Here is a 16707-nt window from a genome sequence, read left to right as displayed (position 1 = left end):
TTGTTTAGTAACAATTATTGTGCTATGGATCAGTATGGATTATTGTTGATGTTCCTGTAATTTATAGTCTTTAATGTTTGAAATTTGTACACTTCATACATGTTATGTAAGAGACTCTCACTTTTTACCATGTCATTTCATCACGTATCTACTCACCCAACTGCTAAACACTGCATCTCAATCCCAGATTTTTGACAGATTTTAAGAGCATTCCCAGTTTCTACCTGTACTTGAGACTTCCCCAACCCACAGTGGGAACTCACAAATTTGTGGAAGAGATTACTTCCAAAGGAACTCTCTTTGTGAAAGAAAAGCAATGAAGTAATCCAGTGGTAAATAATATAAAAATTCCTGAGACCAGAGAGTTTACCTAGAGACAGAGCTGAAACCACTGAATGACTTGCCTGCCATTTTGCAAGAATTCACAAAATTCTACTTTTCTTCATATTCAAAACACATGCAGTCCTACAGTAAAAGATAATCAATTATAGCCTCATAATATAATGATGATATACCAGCAACTAAATGGGTTTTCTGCCCAGAAAAGTACAGTAGAAAAGGTACAGTCTGTTCCTGGCCTGGTCAGGGACAGATGTTACACAGAAGTCTAATTAATGGGAATTTAAAGACTATGGTATGCTCACAACCACTTTCCAATGTGAAGATAATGTTATGTAAAAGGAAACATAATATATAATTAATATATACATAACATAATATAATTATAAACATAAAATATAATTAATATAGGCATAACTAAAAACATTAGTGTCCAGATAAATGAATTTATGGCATGGTGACTGTCATCACATCTGATAATATGGGCTTCTGCATCTAAACACTTCTGCTTCAGTTAGCACCAGATTCCACTTTTGTTAAGATTTTGAACAGGCCTTCACTTTATGAAATCCCCTGACTCCCCCAGACAATTTGTTTCTTCGGGATCAATAACTATAATTATTAGTATTGCCTCAGTGTGAATGGGGGTATGAGAACTGGACCCATGGCCTCTAAATGGCTCCTTTACATAAACAACAGATCACATGCCATTCTAACTACACAAAATAATGCAACAAAAGGGACCTTTTTCTTGTAATGTTGGTGAACGATTGCTCTGGAAAAAACATGCTAAATATTTATCATAAGAGAGCTAATGTGTGCAGAATCCTGCCCTTCAAAAATGCACTATGTAGCTTTAATGTACTTTTGTCAGATCAAAAGAAAAAGAACAAAAAGTATTAAAATACACATAGAGCACAGTAGGTTAACTGACCACCCTTTTTCAAAATTAACTATTACAAAAAAAGCTTGATATAATTTTTATTGCATTATCCAGATTCTCAACTGACATACAGTTGTCTTTACTAGTAAAAAAACCAACCCTCAAACATATTAATGTGCAACTGTTTTATCATATGTGCTAAGGCTGAACTTCTGTACCTAATTAATGCAGAAACCTAAACAACAAATCAATGAAGAATCTGCATATATTCCATCCATTTAACAAACACAAATTAAAAAATTGCCATAGAGTGTGCGGACAGTTTAAAGATAGGATGATATTTGAGGACCATTTCTTGTTTAACAACTCAGACTGACAGGTAGTCTTGATTTCTTTTACCAGTCTTTGCACAGTGGGATTTGTAAATCAACAGCAAAAAAACCAGGCTACTATTTTTGTTATGGAAGTTTTGATGCCAAAATTTTCCACAGAAAACATTTACTTTCCAGAGGAAAACTGAACAGCAAATACTTTGTTATTTGAAGTTTCGCCTGTGTAAAAAGAAAATGTTGACTTGGAAATTCAGTCACCATGGTTCATTGAAGTTACAGCTCCACGCACTTTTCATTTTGTTAGCACCTTTCATGAGGTACCCACTGACTGAGCTTTGACCAGTGCAGGTCCTGGATGAGGAGTATAATGGGGCTTTAAAATGTGTGAAAACTCAGGCTACAGGGAGAACGAGAGCATGAAGCATCAAAATTAAACTTGAAGAGCTACAGCAGGAACTGCAGACAAGTATTTTCTGGTACCAACTGATGATCTGGTACCAACTGATGATTTTTTTTTGTTTCATTTTCAGCCCAAGTTCATAAACAGTTTGCAGTGTTCTATGTTTTAAATAGAAAGTCTACACTTTTTGGTTAATAACTTCAAAAGTTTTGGTAAGGTTCCTCTCTACCAGATTTTAAATTCGTCGGGGGAAAAAACAGATGAGCATTATGCAATTATTAAAGAGACTTTCATACCTTTTTATGTCAGGAAAAGTGTTTAATTTCATATTGTCCTCACTTGTATGACTTTTCCCTTGAATATCGCTACTTCATTTCCTTTGAACGCATACATCTTTTGTGGAGAGAATAAATTTTAAACCTATTTCCAATCGCTCTCCATGTGGTCTCTCCCAAATATGTTCTAATACATACAATTTCATAAGCACTTGGCCAATAAATTGCAGCAAAGGTTGTTAATAATGAAAAGACATTTAGATATATACTGCAGAGAGAAAATGAATACAGAAACTGTGTCAGTAAAATACACAGCATCAACACAGCAGTGAAAAACACGATGCAGTAAAAAGAAATTGGTGTTACACATTTATCCAAGGTTGTGAAAAATTGTACAAAATATTTGTGTTATGTAATAAAGAGTAAGTAAACGCTTGATTAGAAACTGTATAAAAATACATAAAATGAAGTGAGAAGAGCTAGAGTTGAATGTTAGCTGTGGCATTTCTTACCTTTTCCTAAATGCTTAATTTAGCTTTCAAAGAGAAAATAACAGGGAACTTAATGTAGTGAATAAGTGGAAAGTCAATGTAAAAACAGGTGTTTCGGCATTGGGTATTGGTGTTGTTTTGTTTTGTTTTGTTTTGTTTTGTTTTTTCCAAAAAAATATAACTCCTAGCTGAAACCAAAGTCTCTGGATTAGATGCAGACATTAGTATGCAAATACTCTGATCATAAAAGTCTGATCTAGTTCACCTAATTCTCAAATAAGAAAAGTCAAAAAGAGTACCTCTCAGCTAGTACAGTCCTGTCAAAGAAGCTGAGATTTTCATGTGATAATTGCATCAGCACTGGGATGGCCAGATGATATTATAACAAGAATACATATTTTCATTGGTGTGTCTAAAAAGGAGGATGATGGATGTGCAATACAGAAAAAGGAATCAATAGTCCAAAGCTATGGGCCTCACAAAATCAACTTTGTTGCCTAGAGCGTTCTTCAAAAACTACGAAAAAAAGGAATGTCTTGAAATGAGACAAAATGATATAACAGAATAACTGAAACACCTGAAGGACTTTAATCACCTGAGTATTTTGGTGGCTTAATCACAGTGCAATATTTATGCTCCCGCCAGTATCATTCCATTACATGGGGCTTTAATCTGTTTTCCTTAAGGGCAAGAGAGAGATACCACAAGGAAAATTGTCATCCGGACAAGGAGTTCCCTCTGTCCCTCAAGCTCCTCTCTCCCCATTACCTGTTTACTTGATATAAAACAGAAAGCCAGATGCAGAGCCAATTTCTGCAATTTTGGCAACTTCACACTGATTTTCAAAGAAATAGTCTCAGAACAGAAATCCTAATTGAGCACACAAATTAAAAATATCTACAATAAACAAACATCATGCACTTAGAATTATTAAATGAACACATATTTCAGATGTATACTTAAAATAAAAAATATGCTACCTTAATAAATGTGATAAGTCAAAACCATATGTCCCCTGAAACTTAGGCACATTTGTTTGCAAACACACATAAGAAGATGAGAACTATGCAGAAAACAAATATACTCTCAGACTTATTTAACGTAAACTCTGAAAGTAGTTCTAAATGAAGCATCCAACTGCAGAAATCACTTCTCAGTGGCACTATATGCAATCCAATTATGTGAAAATCATAGAAATTAATTACCAAGAAGAAATTACCAATAACTCCTAACTGAAAGGGTAGCAGTAAAATTTTGAACAGTCTGGATTATTTGTAAAGGGCAGATACAAAGAAAGCCTTAACATGTAGAGAGGAAATGTAGGTGTCTCGGCTCTTTGCAAATTGAATCAGGAGCCTCAGAAGGGTGACAAAGAAGTCCATAGGGAGCTGCCTACAGCAAATCAATTGAAAATGAGAAGTGCAGGTGCATGTCTGAAATTCTATTCCTCCAAAGCTTAGGGGGCTTTAATCAGAATTGCAGAATGGAAGATGCAGTTCTGATCTGCCTGTGGCAGCTGGGAAATTGTGAACCTATGGAAATGTAAACCCATCAAATAGGAGCATATGCTGAACTAGCTGATTCTGTGGGTAGTACTTTACTAGACAAATCCATGCCAGTCTGCATCATCCTTCATGCTGTAGCTTGGTTAGGTTCAGCAAGGAATTCAGAACTCCTCCCCGGAGAAGAAATTATAGATGAAGCAAGAGTCTGTGCCTAGCAAGTTACACAAACAGCAGTTGTGGGTTCTAGTTCCAGCTTGCACAATTCTACATACATTTTATTAAAAAAAAAATACAAAAAACCCCATAGAATCATAAAATAGTTTAGGTTGGAAAAGAAAGAGAGAGAGAGATATCATTAAGTCCAACATAGCTGTTAATGTAGCACTGCCAAGTCCACCACTAAACCATGTCCCTAATCACCATATCTACATGTTTTTTAAATTCCTCCAGGGATGGTGACTCAACCACTTCCCTGGGCAGCCCATTCCAATGCTTGACAACCCTTTCAGTGGAGAAATGTTTCCTAATATCCAATCTAAACCTCCCATGTTGCAACTTGAGGCCATTTCCTCTTGTCCTATTGCTTGCTGCTTGCGAAAAGAGGCTGACCCCCACCTTGCCACAATTTCCTTTCAGGTAGTTGTAGAGAGCAATAAGAGCTCTCCTGAGCCTCCTTTTCTCCAGGCTAAACAAGCTCAGTTCCCTCAGCTGCTCCTCATAAAACTTGTGCTCTAGACTCTTCACCAGCTTCATTGCACTGCTTTGGATGCGGTCCAGCACCTCAATGTTTTTCTTGTAGTGAGGAGCCCAAAACTGAACACAGTATTTGAGGTGCAGCTTCACCAGTACAGAGTACAAGAGGGACAATCACTTCCCTGGTCCTGCTCACCACACTGTTCCTGATGCAGGCCAGGATGCGGTTGCCCTTCTTGGCCAACCCAACACCAAACAAGCCAGAACAAAACTGCAAGCAAAAGAAATTAAAATGATGATGCCTTCTGTGTGTTAATGTTAATGTTGCAGATATGCATTAGATTTGCTCAAAGCATGCCTACAAGATGGGCTTCTCAGGTAACTTAAGTAGCTCCTTGTCTCATTTGGAGACCAGATACTTACCTGCTGATATTAAGACCGTATGTAGAACAGGCAGACTTACAGATACTATTATAATTCTGTATAAGTCCTGTCCTGAATGTCCGAATCTTCCTCAAACATGGGATTTCCAAAGGTAATTATTTCCCATAGGAACAGAAATCCTATGAAAGTATTAAAGCAAAGAATGATATAAAAATGATTCATAAAAATGATGTTTCACTGACAGACATACTCATACTCCTGGAACTTTGGAAAAGTTCTGATTAATTGCCAAACAAAATGTTGATTGAGGCCTACAAGCCCTTTTGAGCTTATACCCATTTTACAGCAGTTTACACTGAAGCACAGGAAGAATTTGACATTCCTACTATTTCACTTGTCCATGAGTTTCCTGTGAATTCGGAAGTCCTAACTCTCACCTCTGTGTGCCATCCAATAGACAACCTTTCCTTGGGTCAACACACTAAAAAAATTAAAAACGAAAAAAGAAAATATTGGATGCAATGTACACCTTCTGACATGGAAAGCTTTTCATTTTTCTTTTATCAAGAATTCAAGATGCTGAATTAATTAGGCTATTAACACATTAAAAGTAAGTGCTAAGTGTTAATAACATCAACTTAATCACTGCTGAGTCCGTTTTATTTTATACAGACTGATGCTGTATTTTCAGCTAAGGAATTAGACAGTAATTAGAAATTACCCAGTAATTATGACTTAAGTGTGATAATTCTCCAAATGTGTTACAAAGTAACTGACAAGGTTTTGATTATACATTAGAAGTTTACTATATCATCAGCTTAAAATCACATGCTTTGTATTAAAGATACTAAAGCAACTGATATAGATGGGTCTTCTAATTTCCGCATTTCAGAGCTCCAGTGATTTTTTTGTAACTCCATAGGCAAGAATGGTCACCAAAATGAGTCGGGATTGGCCAATGGGCAACAAAATATGTGAGACAATGGCTGTTAACTGTTGAGGATCGCTTTCCTGCTAGTCCATATTCAATTATTATATGAAACATTATTTTGGGAGAGTTTTGTTTTCAAGATGAGGCTTTGACAAAAAAAGGTATTAAGCTGATCTCATAGAAGAAAAATGTTTTGATTTTCTTAAAAACATTCAAGTCTACTACTAAGTTCAGAGGAGAAATGAAGAGAACCTCAAATACGTTACTTTGTAAAAGTTGATGTTCAAGCCATCCATTTTTTTAAACAAGATTTCTGAACACAGAGTTGGGAAACTATAAAGTATTTTAGAACAGGATTGACATTCTTCATGAAAGTACTTTTGGACTTCCTAGCGGAAGGAGCAAACAGTTGAAATGTTCTGGGCAAGAGATTTTCTTTAGAGCATATTCAATCACATTAAAGTATAATTGCTGCTTCTTACTAATAACCACGAATCACTCTGAGGAGCATTGCTGCTTCTGGAATACACAAACAATTCTGAAAATACTCCAACTTCAATACAGAGAACACGTTTACCTGCAGGCGCAGTCTCTTGCTTTTGCAATTAAACACTTAAGTTCTGCTTCCTCCTTTAGAGTCTATGTGTACTATTGTATTTTGTAAAACAGAGTTCTCCAAAGTACATGAAGTACCTTTCAGACAAGAGAATGTTTTTTCCTAAGTGAAGTTCAGGTGCTGTAAAGCATGCAGTATAATTCTGCTTTCTGGCTTCACACTATTGAATGCTATGATCAGCTACATCAGGTATTCTCAGTCATATCTCTAAAATCTTATTTGAAGGGCTGAAGAGATAGATAGAGACTCTCAGAAGTTCATGTTAAAGTTACCGATAGTGTCAAAGCATTTTCATTGCAGCCCAAAGAAACTTGGGCTTCAGCCTGCCCTGTTACCACTGTTTGCCTTACAGTGACTGAAACAAGTCATGTGAAATTACCACACTGGAGAGGCGCCTTCCGCAGTGCAGTGCCACTCCAAACTTCTCTGCCTGAGGCATGTAAATCCTAATAATATTTTGTTTTCATCTATCCTACATTATTTTATCTGCGAAGCTGCTCTTGATCACTACTGAACAACATAAATTGATGACATGAAAATATTTTTGTGTACATGAATTAGATGTAGTACAGCTGTTAAGACTGTTTGGATTTGACAGCATAAAATAGTAGCTAAACTAAATCAGTGAAATTTTCATTTACCAGTCAGATAAATTAAACAAGAGAAATTTACTGCTCATAATTGTCGAATCTTTTTAATAAACAGGTTTCTGTTTCAGACAGTATTCTGGTAAACATACACCCTAATAGCATATTGCAGGCTCTGAAGACTACCTTCTCTTTTCCTTTCATTTTTATCTTCCTCCTGCTTTCATAAAAGAACAAACTTATTCTATTTGTACTTAAGTTATTTACCTCAGATAGCTTACAGATTCATAAAAGGCATCTGAGAAAATAAAACACCCAAAGAGAAAAGGTTTTGTGATGCAAAAACAGAATATTTCCATTTAAGTTTATACATATTTTCTTATATTATATAGTAGCACATTTGTATAATAGTCCATGTGCTGGGGGGCTTGCCTAGAGACTGCTAGTCCCCACTCAGCCTGCAGAGATTAGACAAAAAACTCCTACGTCGCATAAGTATTCCCCAATCACTGGGCTTAATTTATGTTCCTTTCTCTTTCTCTCCTGTCAGTGTTATGAATGACTAACAGTTTCAACACAAAGGTTTTTCAGAGCACACCATGGCCAGTTGGTGAGGATGGTCTCAATGTCTCCACCAATAAGAAGACACTAGTGGTAGCAACACCAGCAGCAGAACTTTGCTCTCATATGTCTTAATGCTCTGCAAGAGAGCACTTGGGAACCCCAGTGGAAAGAAACATCTACAGCAAGTCAGGGCCTTAAGCTCCAGAGAGGGCACAAATTCAGACACACCAAATATATTTTGAGCCTCTTGCTCACTACCAAGACTCTTCAGAAGTTCGTTGAGCTCACTCTCTCCGCTGGCTTTCAGACAGACCATTTTAGGAGGCTTGGGTCTTTCTGCTGGCATTCCTAACTTAGGTTGTATTGAATTATTGCCACCTGTATCTTACAACTCAGATGGGTGAGCATATTTTAGATGTTTTCAATAATTAAAACCCTTTATTTCTTTTTCATCAATACTCTCCTTTTTTTTTTTTTTTACTTTACAAAAATTAGCAACAGTAGTCACCTGCACCTAAGAAATATGAATGGATAGAAAATGGCAGAATTTGCCCATATCCAACCAGTAGACCTTCCTCTTCATTTCTGTAATTCCAGAGATCCAAATTACAGAACATATGCCTGGCAATCACTTACCTGAACTAAGCTTATTTTGTGGCCCACAATCTCTAATGGTAAAATATATTTTGCATACCTTAATTTGTTGGTTTACAGCAATTCCATTTGTACTGTATGTATGTTCTCACAGACTGCCATAAAATTATAGAGAATTCAGAAAACAAAATCAAAATTATTTCTTTGATATATGAAACCACAAGAAAATGTACTTCACTAAAAACGCATAATGCAGAAGAAGTTAATAGACACTTTGTTAAGTATTAACCAAAAATTTTTTAATAAAGGTTTTTATTATGGGTGCTAAAATTTAAAAATTCAATACCTAGATTATCTTCTGTTCCAAAACATCAGTAGTCCTTTACCATTTTGCTGGTATTATACAGTTGTCAAGACAATATCATCATTATGAAGACACTCATTTTTAGAGACAAGTACCTTTGGGAGACATCGTAAACCAGGAAAAGACCTATGTTTACAAAATAATGACAGGGTGATTTGGAAGAAATGGATGGAAGTAGAAAAAAGTGGAAATGTGAAGAGTACAGTGGAAAAGAAAAGGAACATATGAGAAACCGTGTTTACATGAATAATCAATATTCTGTCTACAATTAAAAATAATGTATTAATAACTCTGCATAAAGGAACACTTGAGGTTGGTTAAGAGCATTTTGCCAGAAGGCTGAATAGGAGCAAGGAGATATCATCTTTAAGCACCAAAGACATCAGATCCCAGAAAAGAGGATTTACATAGTTCAGAGCCTCCCTGGCTAATCCAGTAAAAATCAGTGAGAATCACAGTCAGCTGCACTAATTGGCTGCCTACAGGGAGAGTCATTAAGGCTCCCTCCTTTATTTATCATAGAATGCCCCATGAAGGCAATGGCAACTAAACACCACTGTTGGTGACTGTGAAACTGTAGCCTCAGTGTTGGGAAACAGATGGGAATTTGGAAAGAATTGCTTAGACTTCAGTGTGGCAGAACTGAGAACTCAAACTATTGTTATATTCTGAACTCAGGTGACACTGGGAACTCTGAACAGTGACCTAACAATTTTGTTGGCTGAAGAACAACTCAAGAGATAAGCATGTGACAAGCTGAAGCTAAGACTACATCCTGAATTTGTTATATTAAATACCTCTTTCTGATATCCTAACCTTAAAATATTACCAATGCAAGTTTTTCACTGTTTTATTTATAAGCCTGTCTAATATTGTGAGGTGAATCATGAATCAGACAAATGAGAGTTATGTAGTATAAATAAAATTTCTGACGAACAAACTTATATTCCAGAACATTTTTAAACTCAATGGGAATTGAGTTTTTTCTGCAAGTCTGCTGGGGACCAGTGTAGGAAGAATGTAAGGACGGATGTTTCAGATAATAGTAAATGCCCATCTAGTCCAGAAGGGTGTCTCTCAAAAGAAGATGACTAGGCAATGTCGATATAGGACAAGCATTTACGGTATTTCACCTAATACTTTCTCAGCTTCCACCATGTTGTGGTTTAGGAATGCCATGAGCCAGAAGTGATCCGTGTGTTTTACTAAACAAGCAATAGATTCTTTTTTTATGACATTTTTGAGCCTCCACTGAACCTACGTAAACTTTAGGAATCACTTTGGTTTGTTCTGAATTGGTCACCAGGTAACTTGACCTTAAGGTAAGTTGACCTTAATGTCTTATTAATACTTTTTTTTTTTTTTTTAAAAAAGTTCTATTAGCTATAAGCTTGTTTAGTGTGAGAGTAGTATTTACAGATGCTGAAGTTGGGACAGAGTTTCTTTCATCAGATAGATACCGATATAGCAAGGTGGCAATGACTGAAACATGGCTACTTCCAGCTGCCTTATTTCCGGACAAAATTCCATGGTGCCAGACTTAATCAACCGCAATTCATACAACTCCCGCAAGATGTATCACAATTCCTCCTTTCTCAAGCTATACATAAGAGAAGCAAAAAGAGTGTACACTCCCTCCCCCCATCTTTCACCTGTATGAACAAGCAGTGGAGAAAATAGGCTGTATCAGTCTCTACAACTTCCTGGTGGGAAGCAAAGACCTGCACCTCAGTTGCCTATTAAGCATATGGGAGATAGAAAGGAGAAGGAAGGGAGCATACATTTTCTGTCAACCACCAGTGAAGGAGGAAAGAAATAGAAGCTTTTTGAAGCGGGAGGAGACAGAGGAAGAATCTTTCCCTATCAGCCGTATGCAAGTACTGAATAAGTTGAACAGTTTCATATGGTAGGCCTTGCAAATAGTATCCATTTCATTCCTGCTAATACTGAACTTTCAAAACCTTTAGTCCTGAAAAAAAGTAATGCTTTAATAAAATCTATTAATTTTGAGCTATTACTTTTCATTTCTTTTTGGTTTTTAGTTCTTTATTGCCAAATATCAAGATTTAGTGTAGTTTGATATAGGCAGAAATTCACATAGCACAGATGTCATGCAAGTATGTTGAAAATACGTTGTATTTTGCTCAGAATACAATCAGAACTTAGGATATATTTAGAATGTGTTTAATGCCTTGTTAAGCTATGTACCTGGTTACACATGAGCTTTCCCTATTATTCATCTGAAATCACTGCAGAAAAGCCTAGTCAAGAGAATTTATGGGCTACTTCAAGCTGAAATTTGGAAAAAAGCATGCATTGTATATTCATTAATCAATGAGAGTCCTCCTTCTTACAGTCGTGTTTTGTGCCAGACGCTGAAATTGGATCTGTTAAGGGGGAATCTTCTAATTTATAAGGAGCCCTATGGAAATTCCTTAAGTTCAACCTACAGATTTTATTCATAACCTTTCATCCCACAACTTCTAGAAGGCATCAGTGGTCATCTGAACCACATTGCATTTGTGGAATTCCGTATGTTACCACAAGTTTGCCACTAAGTAAAACAGAGTCACAGATATATAAGTATTTAAAGGGATCTAAAATCTAAATCTCATCTGAGTCTCTGAGTCATTCTTTGGACAGCCATTTTTCAAACTAAAGTGAATCTTAAACTCACTAAAGAGTGAGTATAAGATCATACCTTCTGTAATAATGCAAACAGAAAGTATAAAAGGAAGCAGTCCTGTAAATACCTATTCAAATTCCATTAATTTAACAAAAAAACTCTTTTGCAAGATTGTGAGGAATTAACTTCTTTTGATATACATGGCTGCTTGTCAATAACAGAAAGTCAGTAGCTTGGTAGGTAATTGAACAGATAAGTACAGATAGATTCGCTACAGACAAATATTTTAAAGATTAGTTTGGCAAGAGCAAGATACATCATGTTGCTTTCAGCTGGTGACTGTGGTTTAAATGCATTCACAGTATCGGTACTCACAGTACTCACAGTACCAGCTATTAAAGACTGAGACTGGCAATACAGGTTTGTACTACAAAGAAAACAACATACTCAACTGTAGATACAAATTAGTTCTACATTTCTCTATAATAAAACCTGGTAAGTGAGCAGTAATAACTTCAAACTTTACTGTTTTGCTAGACATTATGTAACTTGAAATTTTTCTACAACAAGGAGTTCTCTTGACCCTCAAATTAATTAGTTTGATTGTTACTTTTGTTTTTATTCTTTCCTAAACCTGATGGTAGCAGTGAATTGCTTGTGAAGAGCACAGAATGGAATAAAAAGGCTGGACTGAACTAATGTGTTGGAGGGAGGAAAAAACCTTTGCAATTTATTAATGTATTCAAAAGACTGTTACAAAACTTTACAATTTAATTATTGGAAGATTATAGAACTGCTTCAGTGCTTCTGTACTGAGTTAAATAAACTGTACGTGCAAGGAGTAATAAATGAAATTGTTAATTTCAGTGCATCCCCAGGGAATAGTAAGAGGGGGAGTTTACATTATTTAGAGCTCCAAATGGATTTGAGTTTATATACAGTAATAAATCTTAACTACGTTGTTAATTAATCCTGCCTCAAGCCCCTTTTTACCCTAGGGGTCGAAAGACATGGTGTCTGTTAGGGTAACTCACCATTCATATTCTTAAAGATGTTTAGGACCGGGAGGATTTGCCGATAATAGGGCACCAGGGCCTCTCCCACCATGTCAGCTGACAGCACCAGGTGCTGGAGGACTTTCAGCGTGACGCAGATGACCTGTCGGTTACGAAGGCTCAGTGCATCTGTGATGTAGAAAGAACAACAGGCAGAAAGCAGAATTAATTTCTAAAATGTAGAGGGAGGGGAAGGAGTCCTCTAATGGACAAATTTAATTAAACTGTACTCTGCTGGGGATTGTAAGTGGGCCTTTATTAGCCCAGCTTTGAAAGATTCCAAAGATGGATTGCAGTCCTGATGTTATAAAACACTGCCTTGTCTGATTGTTATTTGTTCCCACAATTTGTGCTGACTCTTCAGTAACCCAAAGAATGCAGCTCATTATTCCCTCATGCCGCCTGTGTAATACTGGCGTGGTCCAAACAAATAAAAAATAAATGTTCAGTAAGTACCATCTGGGGCCAATGGAACTGTACAACTGCAAGACAACCTGCAAAGGTTGACAACAGATACATTCTAGTGCAACAATTAGTGTTTGTATGTTTGTACTTATTTATTTCACGTCATTTTATTCATTCAGCTAACAATTCCTACTATTCTGAGAATCAGTACAATGAAGCAAATGTTTATAGGAAAAAAAAAAACCCACAAAAAAACCTTGTAGGCTTTTTGTAAAAGACAAACATTCTAGAGAAAAAAAAGATTTTGCCTTGCCTACTTAGATTTTTCTCTTTGCTTTCAGTGTCATGCTTCTAATCTTATGACACTAAGACATTTCATAAATACCTTTTGTTTCTCTTCTCTTTTAATTCTACTAAAAGTAAGTACTTTGCATTCTCTTTTGTAATTAAAAATGAGTCATGCTTGAAATATATATATACATTTTCTTGCAAAGTCCCTCTAGTTATAAAACCTCCTCTGAAATTATGCAGCTGGAAGCAGTTGTCAAATTTGGTACGCTATTATATATTGGTCTAATTCTCCAGTGTTCTGCCCACTTACACAGATATTTACATCACTGCACTGGGAAAGCAAAACTGTAAAAGATAAGCTCATATTCAATGCTATATGTTTTATAAGCACCTAAATATATAAATATGTGATTCAACATAACATAATGTAAGGATGAGCACTTGGAAAAAATTATAGTGAAGAGCACACCAAAATTTGAAGAGGAGTTACCAACAACTTCTTCAAGAACTGCCTCTTCACACTGAAGTAATAGGATTCAGTATTTCTGGCACTAAGTTTGTCAGTGCACAGAAATGCTGTTTCACAGGGAATCAAGTAGTATTCTCACACAGGAGCAACGTCAGTTTTTCCATCTCTTTAAGCAGATGCACTGTCCCCCACCCACTTCTTCTTCTTATCGTGTACCTGCTGAGTGTTAAAAATCAGAGCTAGAGCTCCAAAGCAAGGGCAAGGCAGATTGCTTGTATGACTGTGCAGAGGCAACTCTTGAAAATCAACTAGTAAGTAACCTCCCTTCATGCCTCTTTGCATGCTTATGAACAGCATACTAAAACTACTGTTAAGGAGCACCGTAAGAGAGTCCAAGGTATAAAGGTACTGTCGTGCATCATAGGGTGATTCCCAGTTAAAGAAGCATTGTTAAATGAAAACACAGATTGAATTCCATACTTCTTATTTGCCAGTCCCTACTGTAGTCATCATGCTACACCTAATTTCATATTGTCTCTGAGCATATTAATGTGTGCACAGAAAGTCCATCAATGCAGTAGGCTCATACTAAGTTCCAGCAGAAAGATTGGCTACTCCAAATTATGCTTTCATGGGTAGATGTTCTAAGGCTGCTTTAGCGAAGAGAGACCCCCAGACACAATTTTAAAGATTAGGTCCAAATCCCAGGCAGGAAAATATTCTCTTACAGAGGAACAGGCATTGTTCATTTTCTTAAAGGAGTGACTGGAAGAGGAAGCTCTGGGATTCCAACATATAGGTTTATTCATGACTAAATTGTCATACACAGAAATAGTAGCTAACTAAACTAATAGGGAAATTATCATTAACAGTTTTAATTTTCAGTATAATAATTATTAGTTATTAATAAAAACATGAATTAACATTTTTATTCATTTGTATGAATGAATTCATACCAAAATGAATAAAATGAATTATTCATACAAACACTAATAATTAACTTAAGGGACATAAAAATTAATCAATGACAGAAATCACAGATTCTTAGTCCTTAACCAACACATTGTACCTACTTCCAGGAATAGTTCTTCCTGACTGTAGAAGCTGTCCTAGAAGATAAGCAACTTTATTTTCGGGAGTGCAGAAGGTGTCATGTAAGTGGAAATGGCTGTCCAACCACCTCTAGGAAGAACTTTGGTGGCTCCCAAAGGTTTTCAGAGTTCTGTATTGTGCAAAAACAACCTTGGTTTGAGCGGAGGCCAAGACTGTCCTGGTAAAGATTAATTCCTTAATAAAGTCAAGATTGTGAATTATGCTTCATGACTGTGAAGGCATTCCAACGAGTGCAGAATTGAACTGAACACATGCTGAATCCAGAAGAACGTTGTCGAAGAACAGCTCATCGCAAAACCTGCCGTGCAAGTTTCCTTACATCTGAGTTATGCTGTAAGGGTGCTTGCTGGAACTTTAAACAATAATATTGGTACTTCTTTCATTTGCATGCCAGAAAATCAGCTGGATGCTTGTCTCACCTCCCTCAAAACAGGGGCATCAAATTCTCCATTTGACACACAAAACAAAGGACAGAATTTGGATTAGGATCTTGAGTGATGAAGTGATGGATATGGTAGAATCAAACAGACTGCAGAATTTGAGCCTAAGGCCCTTCAAATTGCAGAAATCCGCAATGTGTGTTAGGAAAACACTTGTAAATATCAAAAGTAAGATCAAATTGACTGTAGAACTGTTATTATTATTAAATATTTGGACTGTGGCATGCATAGTAGTCAACCAGCTCCTGGCTTGATTATATTAGACACTGTATAAACATTTAATTAGAGACAGTCCCTGCCCCAAGGATACATCAATTTCAAACATATGTTTATCTTTTAAAAATCTGGTAATTATTTTCTGTGTACTACCATCACTGCAGACCATTCTCCCACATGAATCAAATGAAGAAAATTTTAATGCCATATACGAAATAAGTACATTTCAACATTTTGAAAAATGTCAGTGATATCCAGAGGCTAACAGAAACGAAAGAAAGTACTAGCATCCTTACACAGGAATAAAGTGGACCATTTAAAACTCTTAGTACAGTACAGCTACATATCCATAAAGAAGGAAACATGCATAATATCCAAAGCGTTCCAATTTGAAAGCATGCTAGGCTGATGCCTCTTGAGCTAGAAATTTGCTCTAAGATGTAGATCTTCACAATAACACCAAAGTGAATGACTAGCCTGCTTCTGAGTTAAAGATATCTTTCCACTCCCTAAAGGGTTTTTAGAGGACTTGCCTCCCTCAATGGTATAGATTTCCCTTTTGGTCACCTATTCTACTTGCTATGCATTGCACAATTCTCTTAAGCAGCAACTTTGAAAAAAAACCCAACCTAAGAAATTGACTCTGTTGCTTGGTAGTTCCAATGTTTTCTTCTTTAATGGTATATAAACTTGAGAGTTTTGCTTCTGGTGAGGTTACTCACCTTTCCAGGGGACCCTCCAGCTTGAATAACTGCTCAATGCAACTATATAATAAAGTATTTACTTGAAACATATTTTATTTTGTACTGCTACCCTTTTTCCAAACAAGTATTTTCTGAAGTTCATCATAACTTTCTTAATTAAAAGAGAATTTTAAAATGTTAGTAGTTTAAAATCTCTGGTAGAAAAGCTCGGTACTTGAGTCAGCTCTGTGTTTCTATCATTCAAAGCACAGTAATAGATAATTATGAAATTCAAAAGCATATTTGAAACTATGAAATTTTTTGGGATGGATTTTTTTCACAGTGCTGTTTATTAAATCTTGTTAGCAATGAGGTGATATACAATAGCAATTCACTGGCAGCTTCAGTGATTTTTTTTCATTAAATTTTATTGGCAATTGGTGTAAATTTA

General features: G+C 36.1%; 1 protein-coding gene across 1 annotated transcript in view; it reads right to left on the bottom strand.

Moving 5' to 3' along the window:
* PACRG (parkin coregulated) overlaps positions 1-16707 on the bottom strand; it is a 224297-nt gene that overhangs the window by 81954 nt on the left and 125636 nt on the right. Inside the window, exon 4 of the mRNA XM_074168706.1 lies at positions 12619-12768. Within this exon, the coding sequence (XP_074024807.1) occupies positions 12619-12768 (150 nt within the window). The remainder of the gene's footprint in view (positions 1-12618; positions 12769-16707) is intronic.

The sequence above is a fragment of the Numenius arquata genome, chromosome 2, assembly GCF_964106895.1.
Source record: "Numenius arquata chromosome 2, bNumArq3.hap1.1, whole genome shotgun sequence".
NCBI classification, from domain to species: domain Eukaryota; kingdom Metazoa; phylum Chordata; class Aves; order Charadriiformes; family Scolopacidae; genus Numenius; species Numenius arquata.
This window is presented reverse-complemented; position numbering and strand designations above follow the sequence as displayed.